The 25,105-nt window shown below is 44.1% G+C and overlaps 1 protein-coding gene and 1 non-coding gene across 2 annotated transcripts; one reads left to right on the top strand and one right to left on the bottom strand.

Annotated features, from left to right (window-relative positions):
• Positions 1 to 18,586: 18,586 nt before the first annotated feature.
• TRNAE-UUC (transfer RNA glutamic acid (anticodon UUC)) lies at positions 18,587 to 18,660 on the bottom strand. The gene has a single exon. It is a non-coding gene; the product is annotated as a tRNA-Glu (tRNA).
• A 1,355-nt stretch (positions 18,661 to 20,015) lies between these two features.
• Positions 20,016 to 22,782, top strand: LOC147988796 (uncharacterized). Its single transcript, XM_087535915.1, has 2 exons — positions 20,016 to 20,101; positions 22,317 to 22,782. Exons 1-2 carry the CDS (start codon positions 20,016 to 20,018, stop codon positions 22,780 to 22,782), a joined length of 552 nt encoding a protein of 183 aa, XP_087392041.1.
• The last annotated feature ends 2,323 nt before the right edge of the window (positions 22,783 to 25,105 follow it).

Below are 25,105 nucleotides of genomic sequence, written 5' to 3'. Positions count from 1 at the left end.
CGGAACACATGCAAACACTTAGGTTAACTTGACGAGCCTAGCATGTACAGACATGGCCTCGGAACACAGAAGACCGAAAGGTCGAGCATGAGTCGTATAGAAGATACGATCAACATGAAGATGTTCACCGATGTTGACTAGTCCGTCTCACGTGATGATCGGACACGGCCTAGTTGACTCGGATCATGTAATCACTTAGATGACTGGAGGGATGTCTATCTGAGTGGGAGTTCATAAGATGAACTTAATTATCCTGAACATAGTCAAAAGATCTTTGCAAATTATGTCGTAGCTCGCGTTTCAGTTCTACTGTTTAGATATGTTCCTAGAGAAAATTTAGTTGAAAGTTGATAGTAGCAATTATGCGGACTAGGTCCGTAAACCGAGGATTGTCCTCATTGCTTCATAGAAGGCTTATGTCCTTAATGCACCGCTCAGTGTGCTGAACCTCGAACGTTGTCTGTGGATGTTGTGAACATCTGACATACACGTTTTGATAACTACGTGATAGTTCAGTCAAACGGTTTAGAGTTGAGGCACCGAAGACGGTTTTTGAAACGTCGCGAAACATATGAGATGTTTCGAGGGCTGAAATTGGGATTTCAGGCTCGTGCCCATGTCAAGAGGTATAAGACCTCCGACGATTTTCTTAGCCTGCAAACTAAGGGAGAAAAGCTCAATTGTTGAGCTTGTGCTCAGATTGTCTGAGTACAACAATCATTTGAATCGAGTGGGAGTTGATCTTCCAGATGAAATAGTGATGGTTCTCCGAGGTCATTACCACCAAGCTGCTAGAGCTTCGTGTTGAACTATAATATATCAGGGACATATATGATGATCCTTGAGATATTCGCGATGTTTGACACCGCGAAAGTAGAAATCAAGAAGGAGCATCAATTGTTGATGGTTGGTGAAACCACTAGTTTCAAGAAGGGTAAGGGCAAGAAAGGATACTTCATGAAACGGCAATTCAGCTGCTGCTCTAGTGGAGAAACCCAAGGTTGAACCCAAACCCGAGACTAAGTGCTTCTGTAATAAGGGGAACAGCCACTGGAGCAGAATTACCCTAAATACTTGGTAGATTAGAAGGCTGGCAAGGTCGATAGAAGTATATTGGATATACATTGTGTTGATGTGTACTTTGCTAGTACTCCTAGTAGCACCAGGGTATTAGATACCGGTTCGGTTGCTAAGTGTTAGTAACTCGAAATAAAAGCTACGGAATAAACCGAGACTAGCTAAAGGTGAGCTAACGATATGTGTTGGAAGTGTTTCCAATGTTGATATGATCAAATATCGTACGCTCCCTCTACCATCGAGATTGGTGTTTGCGTTGAGCATAGACATGATTGGATTATGTCTATCGCAATACGGTTATTCATTTAAGGAGAATAATGGTTACTCTGTTTATTTGAATAATACCTTCAATGGTCTTGCACCTAAAATGAATGGTTTATTGAATCTCGATCGTAGTAATACACATGTTCATGCCAAAAGATAGTAATGATAGTACCACCTACTTGTGGCACAGCCACGTAAGTCATATCGGTATAAAACGCATGAAGAAGCTCCATCGTGATGGATCTTTGGACTCACTCATTTTTGAAAAGTTTGAGACATGTGAACCATGTCTGTTGGTGTATATGCATGAAGAAACTCCATGCAAATGGACCGTTCGGACTCACTTGATTTTGAATCACTTGAGACATGCAAATCATACCACATGGGCAAGATGACTGAAAGCCTCGGTTTCAGTAAAATGGAACTAGAAAGCAACTTGTTGGAAGTAATACATTTTGATGTGTGCAGTCCAATGAGTGCTGAGGCATGTAGTGGATATCGTTATGTTCTTTCTTCACAGATGATTTGAGTAGATGTTGAGTACATTTACTTGATGAATCACGAGTCTGAATTATTGAAAGGTTCAAGTAATTTCAGTGTGAAGTTGAAAGATCGTCGTGACAAGAGGATAAAAGATCTATGATATGATCATAGAGATGAATATCTGAATTACGAGTTTGGCACAGAATTAAGACATTGTGAAAACTGTTTCACAACTAATACAGCCTGGAACACCATAGTGTGATGGTGTGTCCGAACATCATAACTGCACCCTATTGGATATGATGCATACCATGATGTCTCTTATCGAATTACCACAATAGTTTATGGGTTAAGCATTAGAGACAACCACATTCACTTTAAATAGGGCACCACGTAATTCCGATGAGATGACACCGTATGAACTATGGTTTAGAGAAACCTAAGCTGTCATTTCTTAAAAGTTTGGGGCTGCGACGCTTATGTGAAAAAGTTTCAGGCTGATAAGCTCGAACCCAAAGCGGATAAATGCATCTTCATAGGACAACCCAAAAATAGTTGGGTATACCTCCTGTCTCAGATCCGAAAGCAATAAAGGATTGTTTCTAGAATCGGGTCCTTTCTCGAGGAAAAGTTTCTCTCGAAAGAATTGAGTGGGAGGATGGTGGAGACTTGATTAGGTTATTAAATCGTTACTTCAACTAGTGTATAGCAAGGCACAAAGAGTTGTTCCTGTGGCACCTACACCAATTGAAGTGGAAGCTTATGATATTGATCATGAGACTTCGGATCAAGTCACTCCCAAACCTCGTGGGATGACAAGGATGCGTACTACTTCAGAGTGGTACGTAATCCTGTCTTGGAAGTCATGTTGCTAGACAACAATGAACCTACGAGCTATGGAGAAGCGATGGTGGGCCTGGATTCCGATAAATGGCTTGAGGCCATATAATCCGAGAGAGGATCCATGTATGAAAACAAAGTGTAGACTTTGGAAGAACTACTTGATGGTCGTAAGGCTGTTGAGTGTAGATGGATTTTAAAAGGAAGACTGACAATGATGGTAAATGTCACCATTAAGAAAGCTCGACTTGTCGTTAAGATGTTTTCTGACAAGTTCAAGGAGTTGACTACGGTGAGATTTTCTCACTCGTAGCGATGCTAAGAGTCTGTTGGAATTATATTAGTAGTCACTGCATTATTTATGAAATCTTGCAGATAGGATGTCAAAACATTGTTTCCTCGACGATTTTCTTGAGGAAAGGTTGTATGTGATACAACCGAAAGGTTTTGTCAATCCTGAAAAGATGCTAATAAGGATGCAAAGCTCCAGCAATCCTTCTGAGGACTGGAGTAAGCATCTCGGAGTTGGAATGTATGCTTTGATGATGATCAAAGATTTTGGGTTTATACAAAGTTTATGAGAAACTTGTATTTCCAAAGAAGTGAGTGGGAGCACTATAGAATTTCTGATGAATATATGTTGTTGACATATTGTTGATCAGAAATGACGTAGAATTTCTGGAAAGCATATAGGGTTATTTGGAAAGTGTTTTTCAATGGAAAGCCTGGATTAAGCTACTTGAACGTTGAGCATCAAGATCTATAAGGATAGATCAAAACGCTTAATGGTACTTTCAAATGAGCACATACCTTGACATGATCTTGAAGGTGTTCAAGATGGATCAGTCAAAGAAGGAGTTCTTGCCTGAGTTGTAAGGTATGAAGTTAAGACTTAAAGCTCGACCACGGCAGAATAGAGAGATAGGACGAAGGTCGTCCCCTATGCTTAAGACGTAGGCTCTACAGTATGCTGTGCTGTGTACCGCACCTGAAGTGTGCCTTGCCATGAGTTAGTCAAGGGGTACAAGAGTGATCCAAGAATGGATCACGGGACAGCGGTCAAAGTTATCCTTAGTAACTAGTGGACTAAGGAATTTTCTCGATTATGGAGGTGGTAAAAGAGTTCATCGTAAAGAGTTACGTCGATGCAAGCTTAACACCTATCCGGATAGTTCTGAGTAGAGATACCGGATACATATAATGGAGCAACAGTTTACAAAAGCTCCAAGTAGAACAGTTATTTGGAATAGCTCCAAATAGAACGTGGTAGCTACATCTAGGAGATGACATAGAGATTTGTAAAGCACACACGGATCTGAAAGATTTAGACCCGTTGACTAAAACCTCTCTCACATGCAACATGATCAAACCCAGAACTTTTTGGGTGTTAGTCACATGGCGATGTGACCTGTGAGTGTTAATCACATGGCGATGTGAACTAGATTATTGACTCTAGTGCAAGTGGGAGACTGTTGGAAATATGCCCTAGAGGCAATAATAAATTGATTATTATTATATTTCCTTGTTCATGATAATCGTTTATTATCCATGCTATAATTGTATTGATAGGAAACTCAGATACATGTGTGGATACATAGACAACACCATGTCCCTAGTGAGCCTCTAGTTGACTAGCTCGTTGATCAATAGATGGTTATGGTTTCCTAACCATGGACATTGGATGTCGTTGATAACGGGATCACATAATTAGGAGAATGATGTGATGGACAAGACCCAATCCTAAGCCTAGCACAAGATCATGTAGTTCGTATGCTAAAGCTTTTCTAATGTCAAGTATCATTTCCTTAGACCATGAGATTGTGCAACTCCCGGATACCGTAGGAGTGCTTTGGGTGTGCCAAACGTCACAACGTAACTGGGTGGCTATAAAGGTACACTACAGGTATCTCCGAAAGTGTCTGTTGGGTTGGCACGAATCGAGACTGGGATTTGTCACTCCGTGTGACGGAGAGGTATCTCTGGGCCCACTCGGTAGGACATCATCATAATGTGCACAATGTGATCAAGGAGTTGATCACGGGATGATGTGTTACGGAACGAGTAAAGAGACTTGCCGGTAACGAGATTGAACAAGGTATCGGGATACCGACGATCGAATCACGGGCAAGTGTCGTACCGATAGACAAAGGGAATTGTATACGGGATTGATTAAGTCCTTGACATCGTGGTTCATCCGATGAGATCATCGTGGAACATGTGGGAGCCAACATGGGTATCCATATCCCGCTATTGGTTATTGACCGGAGAACGTCTCGGTCATGTCTGCATGTCTCCCGAACCCGTAGGGTCTACACACTTAAGGTTCGATGACGCTAGGGTTATAAAGGAAGCTTGCATGTGGTTACCGAATGTTGTTCGGAGTCCCGGATGAGATCCCGGACGTCACGAGGAGTTCCAGAATGGTCCGGAGGTAAAGATTTATATATGGGAAGTCCTGTTTTGGTCACCAGAAGAGTTTCGGGGTTTATCGGTAATGTACCGGGACCACCAGGAGGGTCCCGGGGGTCCACCAAGTGGGGCCACCAACCCCGGAGGCTTGCGTGGGCTAAGAGTGGTGAGGGACCAGCCCCTTAGTGGGCTGGTGCGCCTCCCACAAGGGCCCATGGCGCCTAAGAGGTGGAAAGGGGGCAAACCCTAAGGGATATGGGCCTTAAGGCCCATATTGGTGCGCCTCCCTCTCCTCTCCCCCTCTTGGCCGCCACCCTTGATCCCCATCTGGGGCTGCCGCCCCCCTAGGGGTGGGAACCCTAGAGGGGGCGCAGCCCCTCCCCTTCCCTATATATATGAGGCCTAGGGCTGCCCATAAAAAACGCGATTCGATCTCTCGTTGGTGCAGCCCTGCATCTCTCTCTCCCTCCTCTTCTGTGGTGCTTGGCGAAGCCCTGCAGGATTGCCACGCTCCTCCATCACCACCACGCCGTTGTGCTGCTGCTGGATGGAGTCTTCCTCAACCTCTCCCTCTCTCCTTGCTGGATCAAGGCGTGGGAGACGTCACCGGGCTGCACGTGTGTTGAACGCGGAGGTGCCGTGCATTCGGCACTTGGTCATCGGTGATTTGAATCACGACGAGTACGACTCCATCAACCCCGTTCACTTGAACGCTTCCGCTTAGCGATCTACAAGGGTATGTAGATGCACTCTCCTTCCCCTCGTTGCTAGTCTCTCCATAGATAGATCTTGGTGACACGTAGGAAAATTTTGAATTTCTGCTACGTTCCCCAACAGGAGTCCTACTCCCGGTGGGAGTAGGACTCCCCCCTTGGGCGCGCCTACTCCCCTTGGCCGGCCCTCTCCTCCCCTCCTTTATATACGGAGGAGAGGGGCACCCCATAGACACAACAATTGATCTCTTGGATCTTTTAGCCGTGTGCGGTGCCCCTCTCCACCATAGTCCACCTTGATAATATTCTAGCGGTGCTTAGGCGAAGCCCTGCGACGGTAGAACATCAACATCATCATCACGCCGTCATGCTGATGGAACTCTCCCTCAAAGCTCGGCTGGATCGGAGTTTGAGGGACGTCATCAAGTTGAACGTGTGCAGAACTCGGAGTGTTGGGGAACGTAGTAATTTCAAAATTTTCCTACGCACATGCAAGATCATGATGATGCATAGCAACGAGAGGGGAGAATGTTGTCCACGTACCCTCGTAGACCGAAAGCCGAAGCGTTAGCACAACGCGGTTGATGTAGTCATACGTCTTCACGATCTGACCGATCCAAGTACCGAATGCACGGCACCTCCGAGTTCAGCACACGTTCAGCTCGATGACGTCCCGTGAACTCTGATCCAGCAGAGCTTCACGGGAGAGTTTCGTCAGCACGACGGCGTGGTGACGATGATGATGTTGCTACCGACGTAGGGCTTCGCCTAAGCACCGCTACGATATGACCGAGGTGGAATATGGTGGAGGGGGACACCGCACACGGCTGGGAGAGATCAACTGATCAACTTGTGTGTATAGAGGTGCCCCCTGCCCCTATATATAAAGGATCAAGGGGGAAGGCCGACCGGCCCTCTATGGGCGCGCCAGGAGGAGGAGTCCTCCTAGTAGGAGTAGGACTCCCCTTTCCTACTCCTACTAGGAGGAGGAAAGGAAGGAGGAGAAGGAGAAGGAGGAAATTAAAAGAGGAAAGGGGGGCCGGCCCCCTAGTCCAATTCGGTTTGGGCTAGGGGGGCCGTGCGCCCTGCCTCCTCTCTTCCACCACTTGGCCCATGAGGCCCATTACTTCCCCCTCGTATTCCCGTAACTCCCCGGTACCCCCGAAAATACCCGAATCACTCGAAACCTTTCCGATGTCCGAATATAGTCGTCCAATATATCAATCTTTACGTCTCGACCATTTCGAGACTCCTCGTCATGTCCCCGATCTCATCCGGGACTCCGAACTACCTTCGGTACATCAAATCACATAAACTAATAATACAATCGTCACCGAAACTTTCACGTGCGGACCCTACGGGTTCGAGAACTATGTAGACATGACCGAGACATGTCTCTGGTCAATAACCAATAGCGGAACCTAGATGCTCATATTGGCTCCCACATATTCTACGAAGATCTTTATCGGTCAGACCACATAATAACATACGTTGTTCCCTTTGTCATCGGTATGTTACTTGCCCGAGATTCGGTCGTCGGTATCTCAATACCTAGTTCAATCTCATCACCGGCAAGTCTCTTTACTCGTTTCGTAATACATCATCCCGCAACTAACTTGTTAGTTGCAATGCTTGCAAGGCTTAAGTGATGTGCATTACCAAGAGGGCCCAGAGATACCTCTCCGACAATCGGAGTGACAAATCCTAATCTCGAAATATGCCAACCCAACAAATACCTTCGGAGACACCTGTAGAGCACCTTTATAATCACCCAGTTACGTTGTGACGTTTGGTAGCATACAAAGTGTTCCTCTGGTAAACGGGAGTTGCATAATCTCATAGTCATAGGAACATGTATAAGTCATGAAGAAAGCAATAACAACAAACTAAACGATCAAGTGCTATGCTAACGGAATGTGTCAAGTCAATCACATCATTCTCCTAATGATGTGATCCCGTTAATCAAATGACAACTCATGTCTATGGTTAGGAAACATAACCATCTTTGATCAACGGGCTAGTCAAGTAGAGGCATACTAGTGACACTCTGTTTGTCTATGTATTCATACATGTATTATGTTTCCGGTTAATACAATTCTAGCATGAATAATAAACATTTATCATGATATAAGGAAATAAATAATAACTTTATTATTGCATCTAGGGCATATTTCCTTCAGTCTCCCACTTGCACTAGAGTCAATAATCTAGTTCACATCGTCATGTGATTTAATACCAATAGTTCACATCACCATGTGATTAACACCCATAGTTCACATCGACATGTGAACAACACCCAAAGGGTTTACTAGAGTCAATAATCTAGTTCACATCACTATGTGATTAACACCCAAAGAGTACTGAGGTGTGATCATGTTTTGCTTGTGAGAGAAGTTTAGTCAACGGGTCTGCCACATTCAGATCCGTAAGTATTTTGCAAATTTCTATGTCAACAATGCTCTGCACAGAGCTACTCTAGCTAATTGCTCCCACTTTCAATATGTATCCAGATTGAGATTTAGAGTCATCTGGATCAGTGTCAAAATTTGCATCGACATAACCCTTTACGACGAACCTTTTTGTCACCTCCATAATCGAGAAACATATCCTTATTCCACTTAGGATAATTTTGACTGTTGTCCAGTGATCTACTCCTAGATCACTATTGTACCCCTTTCCAAAAACAGTGTAGGGTATACAATAAATCTGGTACACAGCATGGCATATTTTATAGAACCTATGGCCAAGGCATAGGGAATGACTTTCATTATCTTTCTATCTTCTGCCGTGGTCGGGCTTTGAGTCTTACTCAGTTTTACACCTTGTAACACAGGCAAGAACTCTTTCTTTGACTGTTCCATTTTGAACTACTTCAAAATCTTGTCAAGGTATGTACTCATTGAAAAACTTATCAAGCGTCTTGATCTATCTGTATAGATCTTGATGCTCAATATGTAAGCAGCTTCACCGAGGTCTTTCTTTGAAAAAATCCTTTCAAACACTCCTTTATGCTTTGCAGAATAATTCTACATTATCTTCGATCAACAATATGTCATTCACATATACTTATCAGAAATGCTGTAGTGCTCCCACTCACTTTCTTGTAAATACAGGCTTCATCACAAGTCTGTATAAAACTATATGTTTTGATCAACTTATCAAAGCGTATATTCCAACTCCGAGATGCTTGCACCAGTCCATAGATGGATCGCTGGAGCTTGCATATTTTGTTAGCACCTTTAGGATCGACAAAACCTCTTCTGGTTGCATCATATACAACTCTTCTTTAATAAATCCTATTAAGGAATGCAGTTTTGTTTATCCATTCGCCAGATTTCATAAAATGCGGCAATTGCTAACATGATTCGGACAGACTTAAGCATAGATACGAGTGAGAAACTCTCATCGTAGTCAACACCTTGAACTTGTCGAAAACCTTTTGTGACAATTCTAGCTTTTTAGATAGTAACACTACTATCAGCGTCTGTCTTCCTCTTGAAGATCCATTTAATCTCAATGGCTCGCCGATCAATGGGCAAGTCAATCAAAGTCCATACTTTGTTCTCATACATGGATCTCATCTCAGATTTCATGGCCTCAAGCCATTTCGCGGAATCTGGGCTCATCATTGCTTCCTCATAGTTCGTAGGTTCGTCATGGTCAAGTAGCATGACCTCCAGAATAGGATTGTCGTACCACTCTGGTGCGGATCTCACTCTGGTTTACCTACGAGGTTCGGTAGTAACTTGATCTGAAGTTACATGATCATCATCATTAGCTTCCTCACTAATTGGTGTAGTAGTCACCGGAACAGATTTCTGTGATGAACTACTTTCCAATAAGGGAGCAGGTACAGTTACCTCATCAAGTTCTACTTTCCTCCCACTCACTTCTTTCGAGAAAAACTCCTTCTCTAGAAAGGATCCATTCTCAGCAACGAATATCTTGCCTTCGAATCTGTGATAGAAGGTGTACCCAACATTTTCTTTTGGGTATCCTATGAAGACACACTTCTCCGATTTGGGTTTGAGCTTATCAGGTTGAAACTTTTTCACATAAGCATTGCAACCTCAAACTTTAAGAAACGACAACTTAGGTTTCTTGCCAAACGCTAGTTCACACGGTGTCATCTCAACGGATTTAGATGGTGCCCTATTTTACGTGAATGTAGCTGTCTCTAATGCATAACCTCAAAACTATAGTGGTTAATCGGTAAGAAACATCATATATTGCACTATAGCCAATAATAGTACGGTTATGACGTTCGGACACACCATTATGCTGTGGTGTTCCAGGTGGCACGATTTTGTGCAACTATTCCACATTGTTTTAATTGAAGACAAAACTCGTAACTCAAATATTTGTCTCTCCGATCAGAGCGTAGATACTTTATTTTCTTGTTACGATGATTTTCCACTTCACTCTGAAATTCTTTGAACTTTTCAAATGTTTCAGACTTATGTTTCATCAAGTAGATATACCCATATCTGCTCAAATCGTCTGTGAAGGTCAGAAAATAACGGTACCCGCCGCGAGCCTCAACATTCATCGGACTGCATACATCAGTATGCATTATTTCCAATAAGTCAGTTGCTTGCTCCATTGTTCCGGAGAACGGAGTCTTAGTCATCTTGCCCATGAGGCACGGTGCGCAAGCATCAACTGATTCATAATCAAGTGATTCCAAAAGCCCATCAGCATGGATTTTCTTCATGCGCTTTACACCAATATGACCTAAACGGCAGTGCCACAAATAAGTTGCACTATCATTATTAACTTTGCATCTTTTGGCTTCAATATTATGAGAATGTGTATCACCACAATAGAGATCCAACAAACCATTTTCATTGGGTGTGTGACCATAGAAGGTTTTATTCATGTAAACAGAATAACAATTTATTCTCTTACTTAAATGAATAACCGTATTGCAATAAACATGATCAAATCATATTCATGCTCAACGCAAACACCAAATAACACTTATTTAGGTTCAACACTAATCCCGAAAGTATAGGAAGTGTGTGATGATGGTCATACCAATCTTGGAACCACTTCCAACACACATCGTCACTTCACCCTTAACTAGTCTCTGTTCATTCTGCAACTCCCGTTTCGAGTTACTACTCTTAGCAAATGAACCAGTATCAAATACCGAGGGGTTGCTACGAACACTAGTAAAATACACATCAATAATCTGTATATCAAATATACCTTTGTTCACTTTGCCATCTTTCTTATCCGCCAAATACTTGGGGCAGTTCTGCTTCCAGTGACCAGTCCCTTTGCAGTAGAAGCACTTAGTCTCAGGCTTAGGACCAGACTTGGGCTTCTTCACTTGAGCAGCAATTTGCTTGCCGTTCTTCTTGAAGTTCCCCTTCTTCCCTTTGCCCTTTTCTTGAAACTAGTGGTCTTGTCTACCATCAACACTTGATATTTTTCTTGATTTCTACCTTCGTTGATTTCAGCATTACGAAGAGCTTGGGAATCGTTTCCGTTATCCCTTGCATATCATAGTTCATCACGAAGTTCTACTAACTTGGTGATGGTGACTAGAGAATTCTGTCAATCACTATCTTATCTGGAAGATTAATTCCCACTTGATTCAAGCGATTGTAGTACCCAGACAATCTGAGTACATGCTCACTGCTTGAGCTATTCTCCTCCATATTTTTAGCTATAGAACTTGTTGGAGACTTCATATCTCTCAACTCGGGTATTTGCTTGAAATATTAACTTCAACTCCTGGAACATCTCATATGGTCCATGACATTCAAAACGTCTTTGAAGTCCCGATTCTAAGCCGTTTAAGCATGGTGCACTAAACTATCAAGTAGTCATCATATTGAGCTAGCCAAACGTTCATAACATCTGCATCTTGCTCCTGCAATAGGTTTGTCACCTAGCGGTGCATCAAGGACATAATTCTTCTGTGCAGCAATGAGGATAAACCTCAGATCACAGATCCAATCCGCATCATTGCTACTAACATCTTTCAACTTAGTTTTCTCTAGGAACATATCAAAAATAAAACAGGGGAGCTAAACGTGAGCTATTGATCTACAACATAGATATGCTAATACTACCAGGACTAAGTTCATGATAAATTTAAGTTCAATTAATCATATTACTTAAGAACTCCCACTTAGATAGACATCCCTCTAATCCTCTAAGTGATCACGTGATCCATATCAACTAAACCATGTCCGATCATCACGTGAGATGGAGTAGTTTCAATGGTGAACATCACTATGTTGATCATATCTACTATATGATTCACGCTCGACCTTTCGGTCTCCGTGTTCCGATGCCATATCTGTTATATGCTAGGCTCGTCAAGTTTAACCTGAGTATTCCATGTGTGCAACTGTTTTGCACCCATTGTATTTGAACGTAGAGCCTATCAAACCCGATCATCATGTGGTGTCTCGGCACGAAGAACTTATGCAACGGTGCATACTCAGGGAGAACACCTGTACCTTGATAATTTAGTGAGAGATCATCTTATAAAGCTACCTCGAACTAAGCAAAATAAGATGTATAAAAGATAAACATCACATGCAATCAAAATATGTGACATGATATGGCTATCATCATCTTGTGCCTTTGATTTCCATCTCCAAAGCATCGTCATGATTTCCATTGTCACCGGCATGACACCATGATCTCCATCATCTTGATCTATATCAATGTGTCGTCACATGGTCGTCTCGCCAACTATTGCTCTTGCAACTATTGCTATCGCATAGCGATAAAGTAATGCAATTATTTGGCGCTTGCATCTTGTGCAATAAAGAGAGAACCATAAGGCTTCTGCCAGTTGCCGAACAAAACATGATCATCTTATACAACAACTTATATCTCATCATGTCTTGACCATATCACATCACAATATGCCCTGCAAAAACAAGTTAGACGTCCTCTATTTTTTTGTTGCAAGTTTTACGTGGCTGCTATGGGCTGAGCAAGAACCGTTCTTACCTATGCATCAAAACCACAACGATAGTTTGTCAAGTTAGTGCTGTTTTAACCTTCTCAAGGACCGGGCGTAGCCACACTCAGTTCAACTAAAGTTGGAGAAACTGACACCCGCCAGCCACCTGTGTGCAAAGCACGTCGGTAGAACCAGTCTCGCGTAAGCGTACGCGTAATGTCGGTCTGGACCGCTTCATCCAACAATACCGCCGAACCAAAGTATGACATGCTGGTAAGCAGTATGACTTATACCGCCCATAACTCACTTGTGTTCTACTCGTGCATATGACATCTACGCATAAAACCAGGCTCGGATGTCACTGTTGGGGAACGTAGTAATTTCAAAATTTTCCTACGCACACGCAAGATCATGGTGATGCATAGCAATGAGAGGGGAGAGTGTTTTCCACGTACCCTCGTAGACCAAAAGCGGAAGCGTTAGCACAACGCGGTTGATGTAGTCGTACGTCTTCACGATCCGATCGATCCAAGTACCGAACGCACGACACCTCCGAGTTCAGCACACGTTCAGCTCGATGACGTCCCGCGAACTCCGATCCAGCAGAGCTTCACGGGAGAGTTTCGTCAGCACGACGGCGTGGTGACGGTGATGATGTTGCTACCGACGCAGGGCTTCGCCTAAGCACCGCTACGATATGACCGAGGTGGAATATGGTGAAGGGGGGCACCACACACGGCTGGGAGAGATCAACTGATCAACTTGTGTGTCTAGAGGTGCCCCCTGCCCCTGTATATAAAGGAGCAAGTGGGAGGCCGGCCGGCCCTCTATGGGCGCGCCAGGAGGAGGAGTCATCCTCCTAGTAGGAGTAGGACTCCCCTTTCCTACTCCTACTAGGAGGAGGAAAGGAAGGAGGAGAAGGAGAAGGAAGGAGAAGGAGGAAAAAGAGGAAAGGGGGGCCGCCCCCCTAGTCCAATTCGGTTTGGGCTAGGGGGCCGCGCGCCCTGCCTCCTCTCTTCCACCACTTGGCCCATGAGGCCCATTACTTCTTCCTTGTATTCCCGTAACTCCCCAGTACCCCCGAAAATACCCGAATCACTCGGAACCTTTCCGATGTCCGAATATAGTCGTCCAATATATCGATCTTTACATCTCAACCATTTCGAGACTCCTCATCATGTCCTCGATCTCATCCGAAACTCTGAACTACCTTCGGTACATCAAATCACATAAACTCATAATACAATCGTCACCGAAACTTTAAGCGTGCGGACCCTACGGGTTCGAGAACTATGTAGACATGATCGAGACATGTCTCTGGTCAATAACCAATAACGGAACCTGGATGCTCATATTGGCTCCCACATATTCTACGAAGATCTTTATCGGTCAGACCGCATAACAACATATGTTGTTCCCTTTGTCATCGGTATGTTACTTGCCCGAGATTCGATCGTTGGTATCTCAATAACTAGTTCAATCTCATTACCAGCAAGTATCTTTACTCATTTCGTAATACATCATCCCGCAACTAACTCATTAGTTGCAATGCTTGCAAGGCTTAAGTGATGTGCATTACCGAGAGGGCCCAAAGATACCTCTCCGACAATAGGAGTGACAAATCCTAATCTCGAAATATGCCAACCCAACAAATACCTTCGGAGACACCTGTAGAGCACCTTTATAATCACCCAGTTACATTGTGACGTTTGGTAGCACACAAAGTGTTCCTCTGGTAAACGGGAGTTGCATAATCTCATAGTCATAGGAACATGTATAAGTCATGAAGAAAGCAATAGCAACAAACTAAATGATCAAGTGCTATGCTAACGGAATGGGTCAAGTCAATCACATCATTCTCCTAATAATGTGATCCCGTTAATCAAATGAAAACTCATGTCCATGGTTAGGAAACATAACCATCTTTGATCAACGAGCTAGTCAAGTAGAGGCATACTAGTGACACTCTGTTTGTCTATGTATTCACACATGTATTATGTTTCCGGTTAATACAATTTTAGCATGAATAATAAACATTTATCATGATATAAGGAAATAAATAATAACTTTATTATTGCCTCTAGGGAATATTTCCTTCACGAAGGTGCCGTGCGTTCGGTACTTGATCGGTCGGATCGTGAAGACGTACGACTACATCAACCGCATTGTGCTAACGCTTCCGCTTTCGGTCTACGAGGGTACGTGGACACACTCTCCCCTCTCGTTGCTATGCATCACCATGATCTTGCGTGTGCGTAGGAATTTTTTTGAAATTACTATGTTCCCCAACACTTCGGGCCACAGCGCCACGGCCCGCGGTCCCAACCGCTGCCCCGAGGTCTTCTCGCCGTCGCCCCGACCTGCCCGTCACCACTGCGTCGCCTCTTCGGGCCCTAGTGTCGCGGCCCGCCGTCCACTCCGTCGTCACGCGCGTCGACCTCCTGTGGTATGCGCCGTGCCGCCTCCCTTGGCGCGGGAACACCATCGTCCACGCCGGTCTTCGTCACGTTGTTGGGTTCTCCTCACCTACTTCGAACACCGCCGCCGCCGCCGTCGTCAGGCTGCCGCCGCTGCTCTTCTTCGGCCGCTACCGCTGCTACCCCCGTAGCCGATGCCGCCACCCGTCCACCTCCCTTCATCTTCGTCCAGCACCAGCCCGTCGCTAGTGTCGCCGTCATCTATCCTGACCACTTCGTGTACTCCGACCGCCATTGGTGACATCGGCCCCGCGCCGATGGACGCCGCAATCATCGTCGAGTTCTTCTCTGCTGACCTCTCCGACTTCTTCGACATGGCGTACAGCTCGTGCAGGTCCCAGTCTCCCGCGTGCCCGGTGATGGCAACACCGCCGCGTGCCTTCGTCCACGACGTGTCTCCGGGCCTGGCAAGCCTGGTGCGGCGCTTCGTCAACTTCGTCTTCGTCCGTCTACGCATGTCCGGTGCTGGCAACACCGGTGTGTGCCTTCGTCTACGATGTGTCCCCGGGCTTGACAAACCCGTCGGGACGCGTTGTCAACAACATCTCCTTTTCGGTGTACCACTGCTTCGACATCATTGCGCCCATGCTAACTCGGCACCTCCTTGCACCCGCGGCTCCACGGCGACATCCTCAACACTGGCTTCCCGACTCGACATCAACCACGGTATTCTTCGCACGGCTACCTCGACCACGGCTACACCATCCTCTGCTCTCGGCTACATTGACAAACGGCACAAAGGGCTACCGCCTTACTTGAGCAACCTCGTAGGTTTCCGCTCCAACCACGCCTTCCGCGATGCATCTACCGTTACGACTGTGCGGGGGGTCCGTCGGCTTGCCTTCGGATTCTTCTCCAGTCTCACCATCTGCGTCGCTACCGTTGTGACTGCGGGGGGATGTTGAGTATAATGTTTATTAGGAAAGACGAGATACACTAGGATTCGTTCTGGCTTGTCTTGTACTCCAAATAGATCATTGTACTTCTATATATATATGCCCACGAGTCTCAAGCAATACAACAACAATTCCACCAAATCCCTCTCTCCCTTCTAACACAGACGAAACAGCCGGAACTAACAGTCGGCCGCGGCGACATCAACATCTGTAAAGAACCCTCAAGATCACAGACCAGTCTCAAGTGTCTGTATGAAGTAAGCAACAAACTAGTGCTCCCTCCGATCCAAATTAATCGGCGCGGCTTTAGTGGATCGGAGGGAGTAGCATATTTGTTTGCTGTAGGTGGTAGTATAGAAGTATTGTACTAGTAGCTTCCCGACGTGCTACACAACGATCTTGTTTATATCGAATCTGATTCTTCGATAGGCTTTGTTTGTTTGTTTGGTTGGTTGGTTGGTTGGTTGGTTGGTTGGTTGTTGTTGTTGTTGTTGTTGTTGTTGTTGTTGTTGTTGTTGTTGTTGCTGCTGTTGTTGTTGTTGTTGCTGCTGCTGCTGTTGTTGTTGCTGTTTGTTGTTGCTGCTGCTGCTGCTTCTGCTGCTGGTGTTGTTGTTGTTGTTGTTGTTGTTGTTGTTGTTGTTGTTGTTGTTGTTGTTGTTGTTGTTGTTGTTGTTGTTGTTGTTTAGTAGTAGTAGTAGTAGTAGTAGTAGTAGTAGTAGTTGTTGTTGTTGTTGTTGTTGTTGTTTGTACATAATTACCAAGTCTATGTTGATCACCAAATAGCAGCACCCAGCAGGTTAGCACCATCCTACCAACTGCAACCTTGACATTATATTCTCATTTTTGTTGCTAAGCAAGCTTCAAGTTCTGAAAAGGGGTGTCCTGAAAATAGCAAGGTGGAATCTTGATATTTTTGTGTAAGTGTGGCTTACAACTTGAAGTAGCAGTACATGCAGTCCACTGTTTGTCTGCTTGTTTGTGAGTTAAGTTGTGCACTGCGAACCTGATGAATCATGAATCGAGTAGCCATGCTGTAGATCATGGTCTTATCTTACTGAAAATGCCCCTTGACGGGAATTAGGCCCCATCACTAAATACTCATATTAAAAGTTAACTTAACTATGAAATTTTTGGCTTTGATTCCTTCCAATCCAAACAAGTCCTCATTGGGATTTTTTGTAGCACATGATCAAGGCAAACACAGGTCCAGGATACACCAGAAACAAAAGAAATTGTCACAAAAAACCCTACCATCATACCTTATAAGCTCATGGATTCTTTTTTAGTAGAGATTGCCAAAAAACCAGAGAGATCTGTAAGGACTTGAATATCACCGAAGAACTAGCCATGGACAGGGGTGCGTGGAAGCTAGCTATCCATGAGCCAGAACCATGAGTTGGTTGAGAGATCTTATGGGTTTCAGCTCTAGCCTACCCCAACTTGTTTGGGACTAAGTGCTTGTTGTTGTTGTTGTTGTTGTTGTTGTTGTTGTTGTTGTTGTTGTTGTTGTTGTTGTTGTTGTTGTGTCGTCGTCGTCGTCGTTGTCGTCGTCGTCGTCATCGTCGTTGTCGTTGTTGTTGTTGTTGTTTGTACATAATTACTGAGTCTATGTTGATCACCAAATAGCAGCACCCAGTAGGTTAGCACCAGCCTACCAACTGCAACCTTGACATTATATTCTCATTTTTATTGTTAAGCAAGCTTCAAGTTCTGAAAAAGGGGTGTCCTGAAAATAGCAAGGTAGAATCTTGATCTTTTGTGTAAGTGTGGCTCACAACTTGAAGTAGCAGTACATGCAGTCCACTGTTTGTCTGCTTGTTTGTGAGTTAAGTTGTGCACTTCCATTGATTTTGCTAGTAAACAAATGCCATCCTTAATATGTCAATTTTAGAAACTGTTATGAAACAAGAGAATCTACACTTGTATTAGCAATAGCAACAGTTTATGTGTGTTTTCTTGTGAAGCTAGACAATGATTATGTTGCTTTTTTTAGAGGAATTATTATGTTACTTTTAGTAGCAAAACAAAACCGTGCTGGCCATCAGAATACTTGCTTGGAGTCTACTGTTTAGCATCAGTCCCCCTTTGCTTATAATGTTATGATGAAGCTACCAATTCAAAATCGTGTATTAACTGCCGACCGCTTGGCCAAGCAAGATTGGGACAATTGCAGACTTTGCCCGTTGTGCAGAGAGAGCAGGAGTCCATGGTGCACCTCTTCTACAAGTGCCGTTACATGTCGAGACTTTGGAAAATGTTGAAAAATTGGCTCTAAATAGAGGATATTGCCACTTGGCCGGTAGACGATTGATAAAAGAGTGGTAGACAAACATGTCTAGCCGGACGATGGTGCATAGGTAAGCAATGGCCTCCTAATGATGCTTGTTGGTTGGACTATTTGGAATGCGAGAAATGCGAGGATATTCCACAACATGTTCAGGACACCCAACATCCTACCAACATAAAGAGCGAGGTAAAATGAAAAGAAAAAAAGTGCTCCATTGCCGGGATTTGAACCCGGGTCGCCTGGGTGAAAGCCAGGTATCCTAACCGGGCTGGACGACAATGGATTTGTGACTACTCTGCCTCTACAGATTACAGGTACTGCACATAACAGGTTAGGTAACCTATCGAACTCATATTTTCCTAGCAGATTAACTGCTTATCACAGAAATGTCTTGTGAAAAACGAAAAACTGAAGCAACCGATCTGGAGCAGCGGCGTTGAAAGAACTGGTCTGTTCTGAGCGTCCAGATGACATTCAGATAACTGTTCCTAACCCCACCATCGAGACCATCATGGTAGCATGTTCTTTCATACGGTGGGAAATAATTCATGAAGAGGGAGTTGGAACTACGTTCAGGCAGCAATGAGTATAAGGGGAAATGTTCCTCAGCAATGAGTATAGTCGTGTTTTCAGTTGTGATTGCTTCTTTTCCGCCTTTTTGTTTTTTATAGTCGTGTTCTCAGTCTCTTTCCACTATTTACTGTTTTTTCCTGGCTTATATTTTTCTTCCAATTTTTTCTGTGAGATCTCAATGTTCCTTTTATTGTTTTCATTTACATTTTTGTTTTTCTTTCTTATACGGGGTTTTCTTTATCTTCCAGTCCTTCTGGTTTTTAGTTGATATTTTCACTTATTATTTTCCCCTTTATTTTCTTGTTTATTATGTTTTTTCTTTTCCTCCTTTTTTCTTTCACTTTTCACTTTTCCTTTTTTACAAATTTCTGTACAATGATTTTTTTAATATATGGTGAACACTTTTTATATGCACAATGAATATTTTAGTAAAGTATGTGGAACATTTGTTTAATATACAGTAAGCATTTTTAATATATGCTGATATCGTTTTGATATAATATTTCCATATGCTAATTTTTTTAATAGATGATAAAATTTATTTACTTATTTCTCAAAAAAATATAAAATATTAAAATCCATATAAAGATAATAAAATCAAGGCAATCCATCTATATAAACTGAAGAAAAGGAAATCTGCCCAAGGGAGTGCATTAAGAGTGTCCTGACCCACTGGTCACTAGACCTGACCATGTGCGCAGCCTCAACTATTTAACGCATCCCCTCAAAAAGAAAAAAACTATTTGACGCATACTTTCTTGTTAGAATTTGTTTTTTCTTTAGAGCTACCTGTTGCCTACCGTAGATAAAAACTGAATAGAAGCCCAAAACACTAAAGCTTGCACTCGAGCCAACCAGTGCAGCCTGTTAGCCCATCGTGGAAGGGTGGACTGATTGGCCTGTTAGCCCGTACGTACGCCTATATAACGAGCGTTACCTGTACGGCCCAACATGTTTTTTTACGAGCAGATCGATTAGGGCAGCACATGTCGCCGCTCCACGTTCGCAAAGCACCGCCGCCAGTCGTCGTCGGTCGGCAGGCGACGCCGTCCACTCCCTCAACTGATGAACACTGCCGGTCTGCCGCTTGATACAACAGACGAACGTCCCCGCTTGACCCCGCCGCCTCTAACTCTTCCATCCATCAAAAGGTACACCGGTATACGCCTGCGATCCCATTTTTCAGTCAGATTACCAACATGTTAGCATGGTCAACTAGTGATCTTTCTGTCAAATTACTCCCTCCGTCTAGGTATGTAAGTCATCTTACGTTGTACACCGCGACCAAGACAGAGGAAAACGAAAAAACTTAATGTTTTTTTACTAATTAATAGCATTGCATGCAATGAACTAATGGCCTATTTGGTTTCAATAAGTCACCTGACTTATAGTGACTTATAAGTCGCGTCTGTTTGGTTGTTACCTGACCACACCTCCTCACCTTGTTTTTTTATATAAAGGTGGTGGGACCCATGCAAATGGGATAACTTATAAGTTTTAAGTTGAGGTGGAGCAACTTATGACTTATAAGTTGGGTTTGTTTGGTAAAATAAGTCACTTTTTTTTCTTCACTTTTCGACTTATAAGTTGGTGACTTATTTGAAACCAAACGGGCCCTAACCACTGCATGTCATGTTTGATAGTCTCAAGTCATTGAAAGCATGCACGGCTCACATCTTTTATTGGTTGATATGTCACAAAACAAGAAACGAGGAGGGAGTTAGGGGCTGTTTGGTTTCCAGCCACATATTGCCACACTTTGCCACACCCCACCTTAGGCAAGTTTGAGCAAGTTAGGTGGTGTTTAGTTCTAGCCACACCTAAGGCAAGAATATATTTTTTATGAACAGTGAACCCCATATATCATAGACACAAAAAATGTGACAAGATTCCCTTAGGCAAGCCAAAATGTGGCTAACAATTTGAGCAACTCAAGTTAGGCAAGTGTGACAAGTGTGGCAAAGAATAATGTGGCAACATAAGCAAACATAGTTACAATCCAAACAGCCCCTTAATGTACCGTGCCTAAGTGTTTTGAGATTATTTGGTTTTTGTATGGTGACTTACACACCTAGACGGAGGGAGTATTATGTTAGCATGTTTATTACTTTATCAATAACTCTTTCATATTATGAGGGAGTAAAGTTTTCAAAGTTACTATTTCATGGTTATTATTGTGTTTTCAAGGATGAGGAAGAGTCCTTTACTTGTCTTGCTTAAGTCCCATCATACTGTTGAATCACAGCCGTGCAGCTAAAATTTATTTAATTGATAGGGTTACTAGCTTTCTTTTGTAATGGCAAACAAATATTGCTATATTTTGATATGAATTCCGTACAGAGACTTGTTAGTAATCTTTTTATGTGAGGGTGTCTCCAACCCGTAAATTTGCTTTGGCATCCATCCACAGACATTGATGCAGGAGCTGGCCATCCAATGCTACACGTATACATTTTAAGCCGGGTTTCAACAAATCAAACAAATTACATGAAAATTGGATGATTTTCATACAATCCAGAGCACATTTATTATTATTTTTGGAGATATGGTCCCTTAGGGCCTGATTCATTAAAAAAATAGAATAGAATTGCCCAATTAATTTACGGAAACCCGAACAAAAACCGTCACAACACGCCCTCAAGAAAAGGCAATCGGCCGACCTGGCACCAACAAAAGGCCCCCCTGCTTAGAGCCGGCGAGCCTTCACAGCTTAGGGGACTACTGTCAGAGGGATGGCCCCCCGAGCAAGCAACGAAACCCGAATCATTTTTAAAAATATCAGGGCTGGCAACGCCCCTCAATCCGGCTCGCCCCTGGTCGGCATCCCAGCGCGACCCGGCCAGGTGCCAGCTAGCCGGCTAGCGCATGCCGGCCAGTCCCAAAAAGTCAACCTCCATCGACAAGCAAGCATGGCTACAGTGCGCCCCCCTTTGCGCCGTCCCCGGCGGGCACGGCAGTCATTGTACGTTAAATTTGGAGTTAGACCTTGTAAAAATGGATGGAGGGAGTAAGTTAAATTGCCCGCACTCCATATATGTTTTCCTCAAAATATTCCTCACAAAACATAAGGCACAACAACAATGTGAGGAAGTTATAATTTGTGCATTCCGTTGTTTAACACAAGGTTTACATGGACTGTAGCCAAGGTCTGGGATCAGGCCAAAACAGATATAAATGGGTAAATCACTTACCGAGGAGAGCACCATATGCTTCATGCATGTCTAGTAAGTTCAGCAGCCACTTGTGCATGAAATTGCTTCTGCATTTGAGAAGAGATACTTAGACACCATAGGTAAGCAAACACATTCTGCGTGTACTGAATCATCTCAAATTATCTGAAATTCCTAATTGTTGTGTCCTTCAAAGGTTGTCCAAAATGGCGAGAGATGGCCTGCCTGCCGAGCGCACGAGCGATCTGTTTGGCTGGGGTTTGTCAGCAGTGGAGCGAGCTCGGTATAGTGAGCTGAGAATATTAGGAGCAAAAGCTTGCCATGTTGCAGCCAATAACCCATTTTTGTTCGATAAGTTAAAGAAAACTTTCCAGGATATAATATCGAATAAAGATGCCCCTGATAATGAAGCAGATGGCCACAGAAGTTCTATGAATGAGGAGGCATGTGAGTGTCAACGAGATGCAGTTGTTATTGGTGATCCTCTAAAAGTTTGCACGAATGGTGCACCTAAGCAAACTCGAAAAGGCCGTGCAAAAGGGGGCCCAGAAGTGACGAAAAATGGTAGACCAAAAGCATTTGGCGAGAAAAGTGATCGTTTGTGCGGCATATGCCACAAACCAGGTCATAACAGGCAAACATGCAGCGAAAATCCAAAGTAAGTTTTATATGTTTATGTTACGTTTGTTGTCTGGTTTTGTCGTCGGTATTTTCTCACAAGTTGTTTCGTCTTTATGCAGCAATATGGCATAGAGATGCACCTTAATTCGTCGAAGGGAGACAGCTAGTTACTCGCAACATGCCTAAACAACTTTTGTTCTAGTTTTAAATTTATATTACCGGTTTTCAATTTCTATGTGTCTGTGATGTGAGACATGACATATTTATGTGAGTGTTCTAGTGTGTGAAACCTGTAGTTATCATTTCCGTATGTCATCAGCTTGGATTTAGTGGCTATATTTATTTTCTAAAATACTCCCTCCAATTCTAAATATAAGTCTTTTTAAAAATTTCAACATGGTCTATATACAGATGTATATAGACATATTTTAGAGTGTAGGTTCATTCATTTTGCTTTGTATGTAGTCTTTTTTGAAATCTCTAAAAAGACTTATATTTAGGAACGGAGAGAGTATGAAGTTTCAAGAATTGTTCAAATTAATTCTCAAAAATGCATAGTATCGTTATATCCAATCAAGTAATCTTTTTAATAAGTTTGGACAAACAGGAAAGAAAGTTCAAAGCAGAAGTAAAAAAGAAGATGTTTTTTGTCGTTCATAAAAAGGCGCCTGCCCAGGCTGCCGACGTGTACTAGTTGGACCATCCCCAATCAAGCCCATATGGACTCCTCCGTTCGTCGAAGGGAGGCAGCTAGTTACTCGCGACATTTTTTTTCTAGAATACGCACGAGTGTGCGTATCATATATTAGAGAAAGGAGAGGGGAAAGAGCCCCATCCACATAGCATTCTTACATCATGTTACATGCAAGAGTCCACCGCACGAACGCCTCTGCTTAGGGAAACTAGTTTCTCTCTCTAACCCACCCAGCTAGGCCTCCGAAGAAGGCGGTGAAATCACCTCTAAAGAGGCCAGCGGCGCTCCACGTTCTACCTTCCTTCTCCATGTTGGCAATCACGATTGTAGCAGAGGGAGTCGCTCCGTCGAAGACGATGGCATTCCGATGTTTCCATAGTTCCCATAACCCTAGGGATAGTTTGGTGCGTCTGTCCTTGGCCTTTATGTCTGTCGCCGTGCAAGAATTGCACCAGGGTATCAACTCCGCATCTGGTGCCGGCATCCACTGCGGCTTATGCAGGGCCTCTAGTGCCATATGCCATACTGATCGCGCAAAGACACACGACACCAGAATGTGATTGATCGTTTCCACGTCCTGATCACAGAAGGGACATGCCGGCTGGTGAGGAAGGCCGCGCCTTGCCAAGCGATCGGAGGTCCAACACCTATTCCGTGAGGCAAGCCAGGTGAAAAACCTGCACTGTAAAGGGGCCTTAGATTTCCAGGCCGTGTCCGCATAAGCCGCCACCTCAAGGCCCCAGAACTTGGAGGCATACGCCGATCGCGCGGAGTAGTTGCCGTCCTCCTCTCAGGCCCATCGAACTTGATCTCGAGCATCCACTGCAAGCATGGTTGGCGTCATCCTATCCCAGAGAAGAAGGACTTCCTGCAGTGTCTCCTCATCCATGTCTGGACCGACCTCGAGCGCCCAAGATCCACCCTGTATAGCATCATGGACTGTCCTAACTTCCCGAATGCGCCGCGGGATCCTCGCATATACTCTTGGAGCCAGCTCTTGAACCCTAAGACCTTGGAGCCATCGGTCCTCCCAAAACAGGGTCTCCTTGCCATCTCCCACCTGTGCGGTTGTGGTTGTTTTGAAGATTGAACGCTCTTCCTCAGAGATGCTGATCTCGAAGCCTTTCCATGGGCGTGAGCTGTCCGTGCGTTGAAGCCATGCCCAGCGTGCTTGGAGCGCAGAGTTGAGCCAGCGCCGGTCAGGTATGCCAAGACCTCCAGCCCACTTGGGCGCACAAACATCCCTCCAAGCCACCTTACATTGTCCACCGTTAGCCTCCTCTTTCCCGCACCAAAGGAAGCCCCTACAGATCTTGACGATTGCCTTGATCGTCTTTGGGGGAAGACATTGGCCGAGCATGGCATGGATCGGGATTGCGCACAACACGGATTTGACAAGAATTAGCCTGCTGCTGATCGGAAGAGAAGCTCCTCTCCATGTCGGCAATCTGGCGGCCACTTGATTAACCAGATCCTGAAGCTGGGCCGCAGATAGACGTCGCAGACTCAATGGCAGGCCTAGGTAGCGACAAGGAAAAGACCCAATCTGACATCCCAGAATCTCAGAGATCCGCCCTGTTTGCTCGTCTGAACATCGAATTGGCATGGCGGCAGTTTTAGCCATGTTAATCCGCAGGCCAGATGCTCCACCAAACAGCTCAAATATTGCC

This window comes from Triticum urartu, chromosome 1A (assembly GCF_056163025.1).
Source record: "Triticum urartu cultivar PI428250 chromosome 1A, HENAU_Tu73, whole genome shotgun sequence".
NCBI lineage: Eukaryota > Viridiplantae > Streptophyta > Magnoliopsida > Poales > Poaceae > Triticum > Triticum urartu.
The sequence above is the reverse complement of the archived record's forward strand: the minus strand, read 5'-3'. Positions and strand labels throughout refer to the sequence as shown.

Excerpts from the sequence above, each read along its gene's own strand:
- LOC147988796 (XM_087535915.1), top strand. The coding sequence starts at position 20,016 with ATGAACACTGCCGGTCTGCCGCTTGATACAACAGACGAACGTCCCCGC. Across the intron at positions 20,102-22,316 it reads ACTCTTCCATCCATCAAAAG|GTTGTCCAAAATGGCGAGAG; the intron begins GTACACCGGTAT and ends TGTCCTTCAAAG.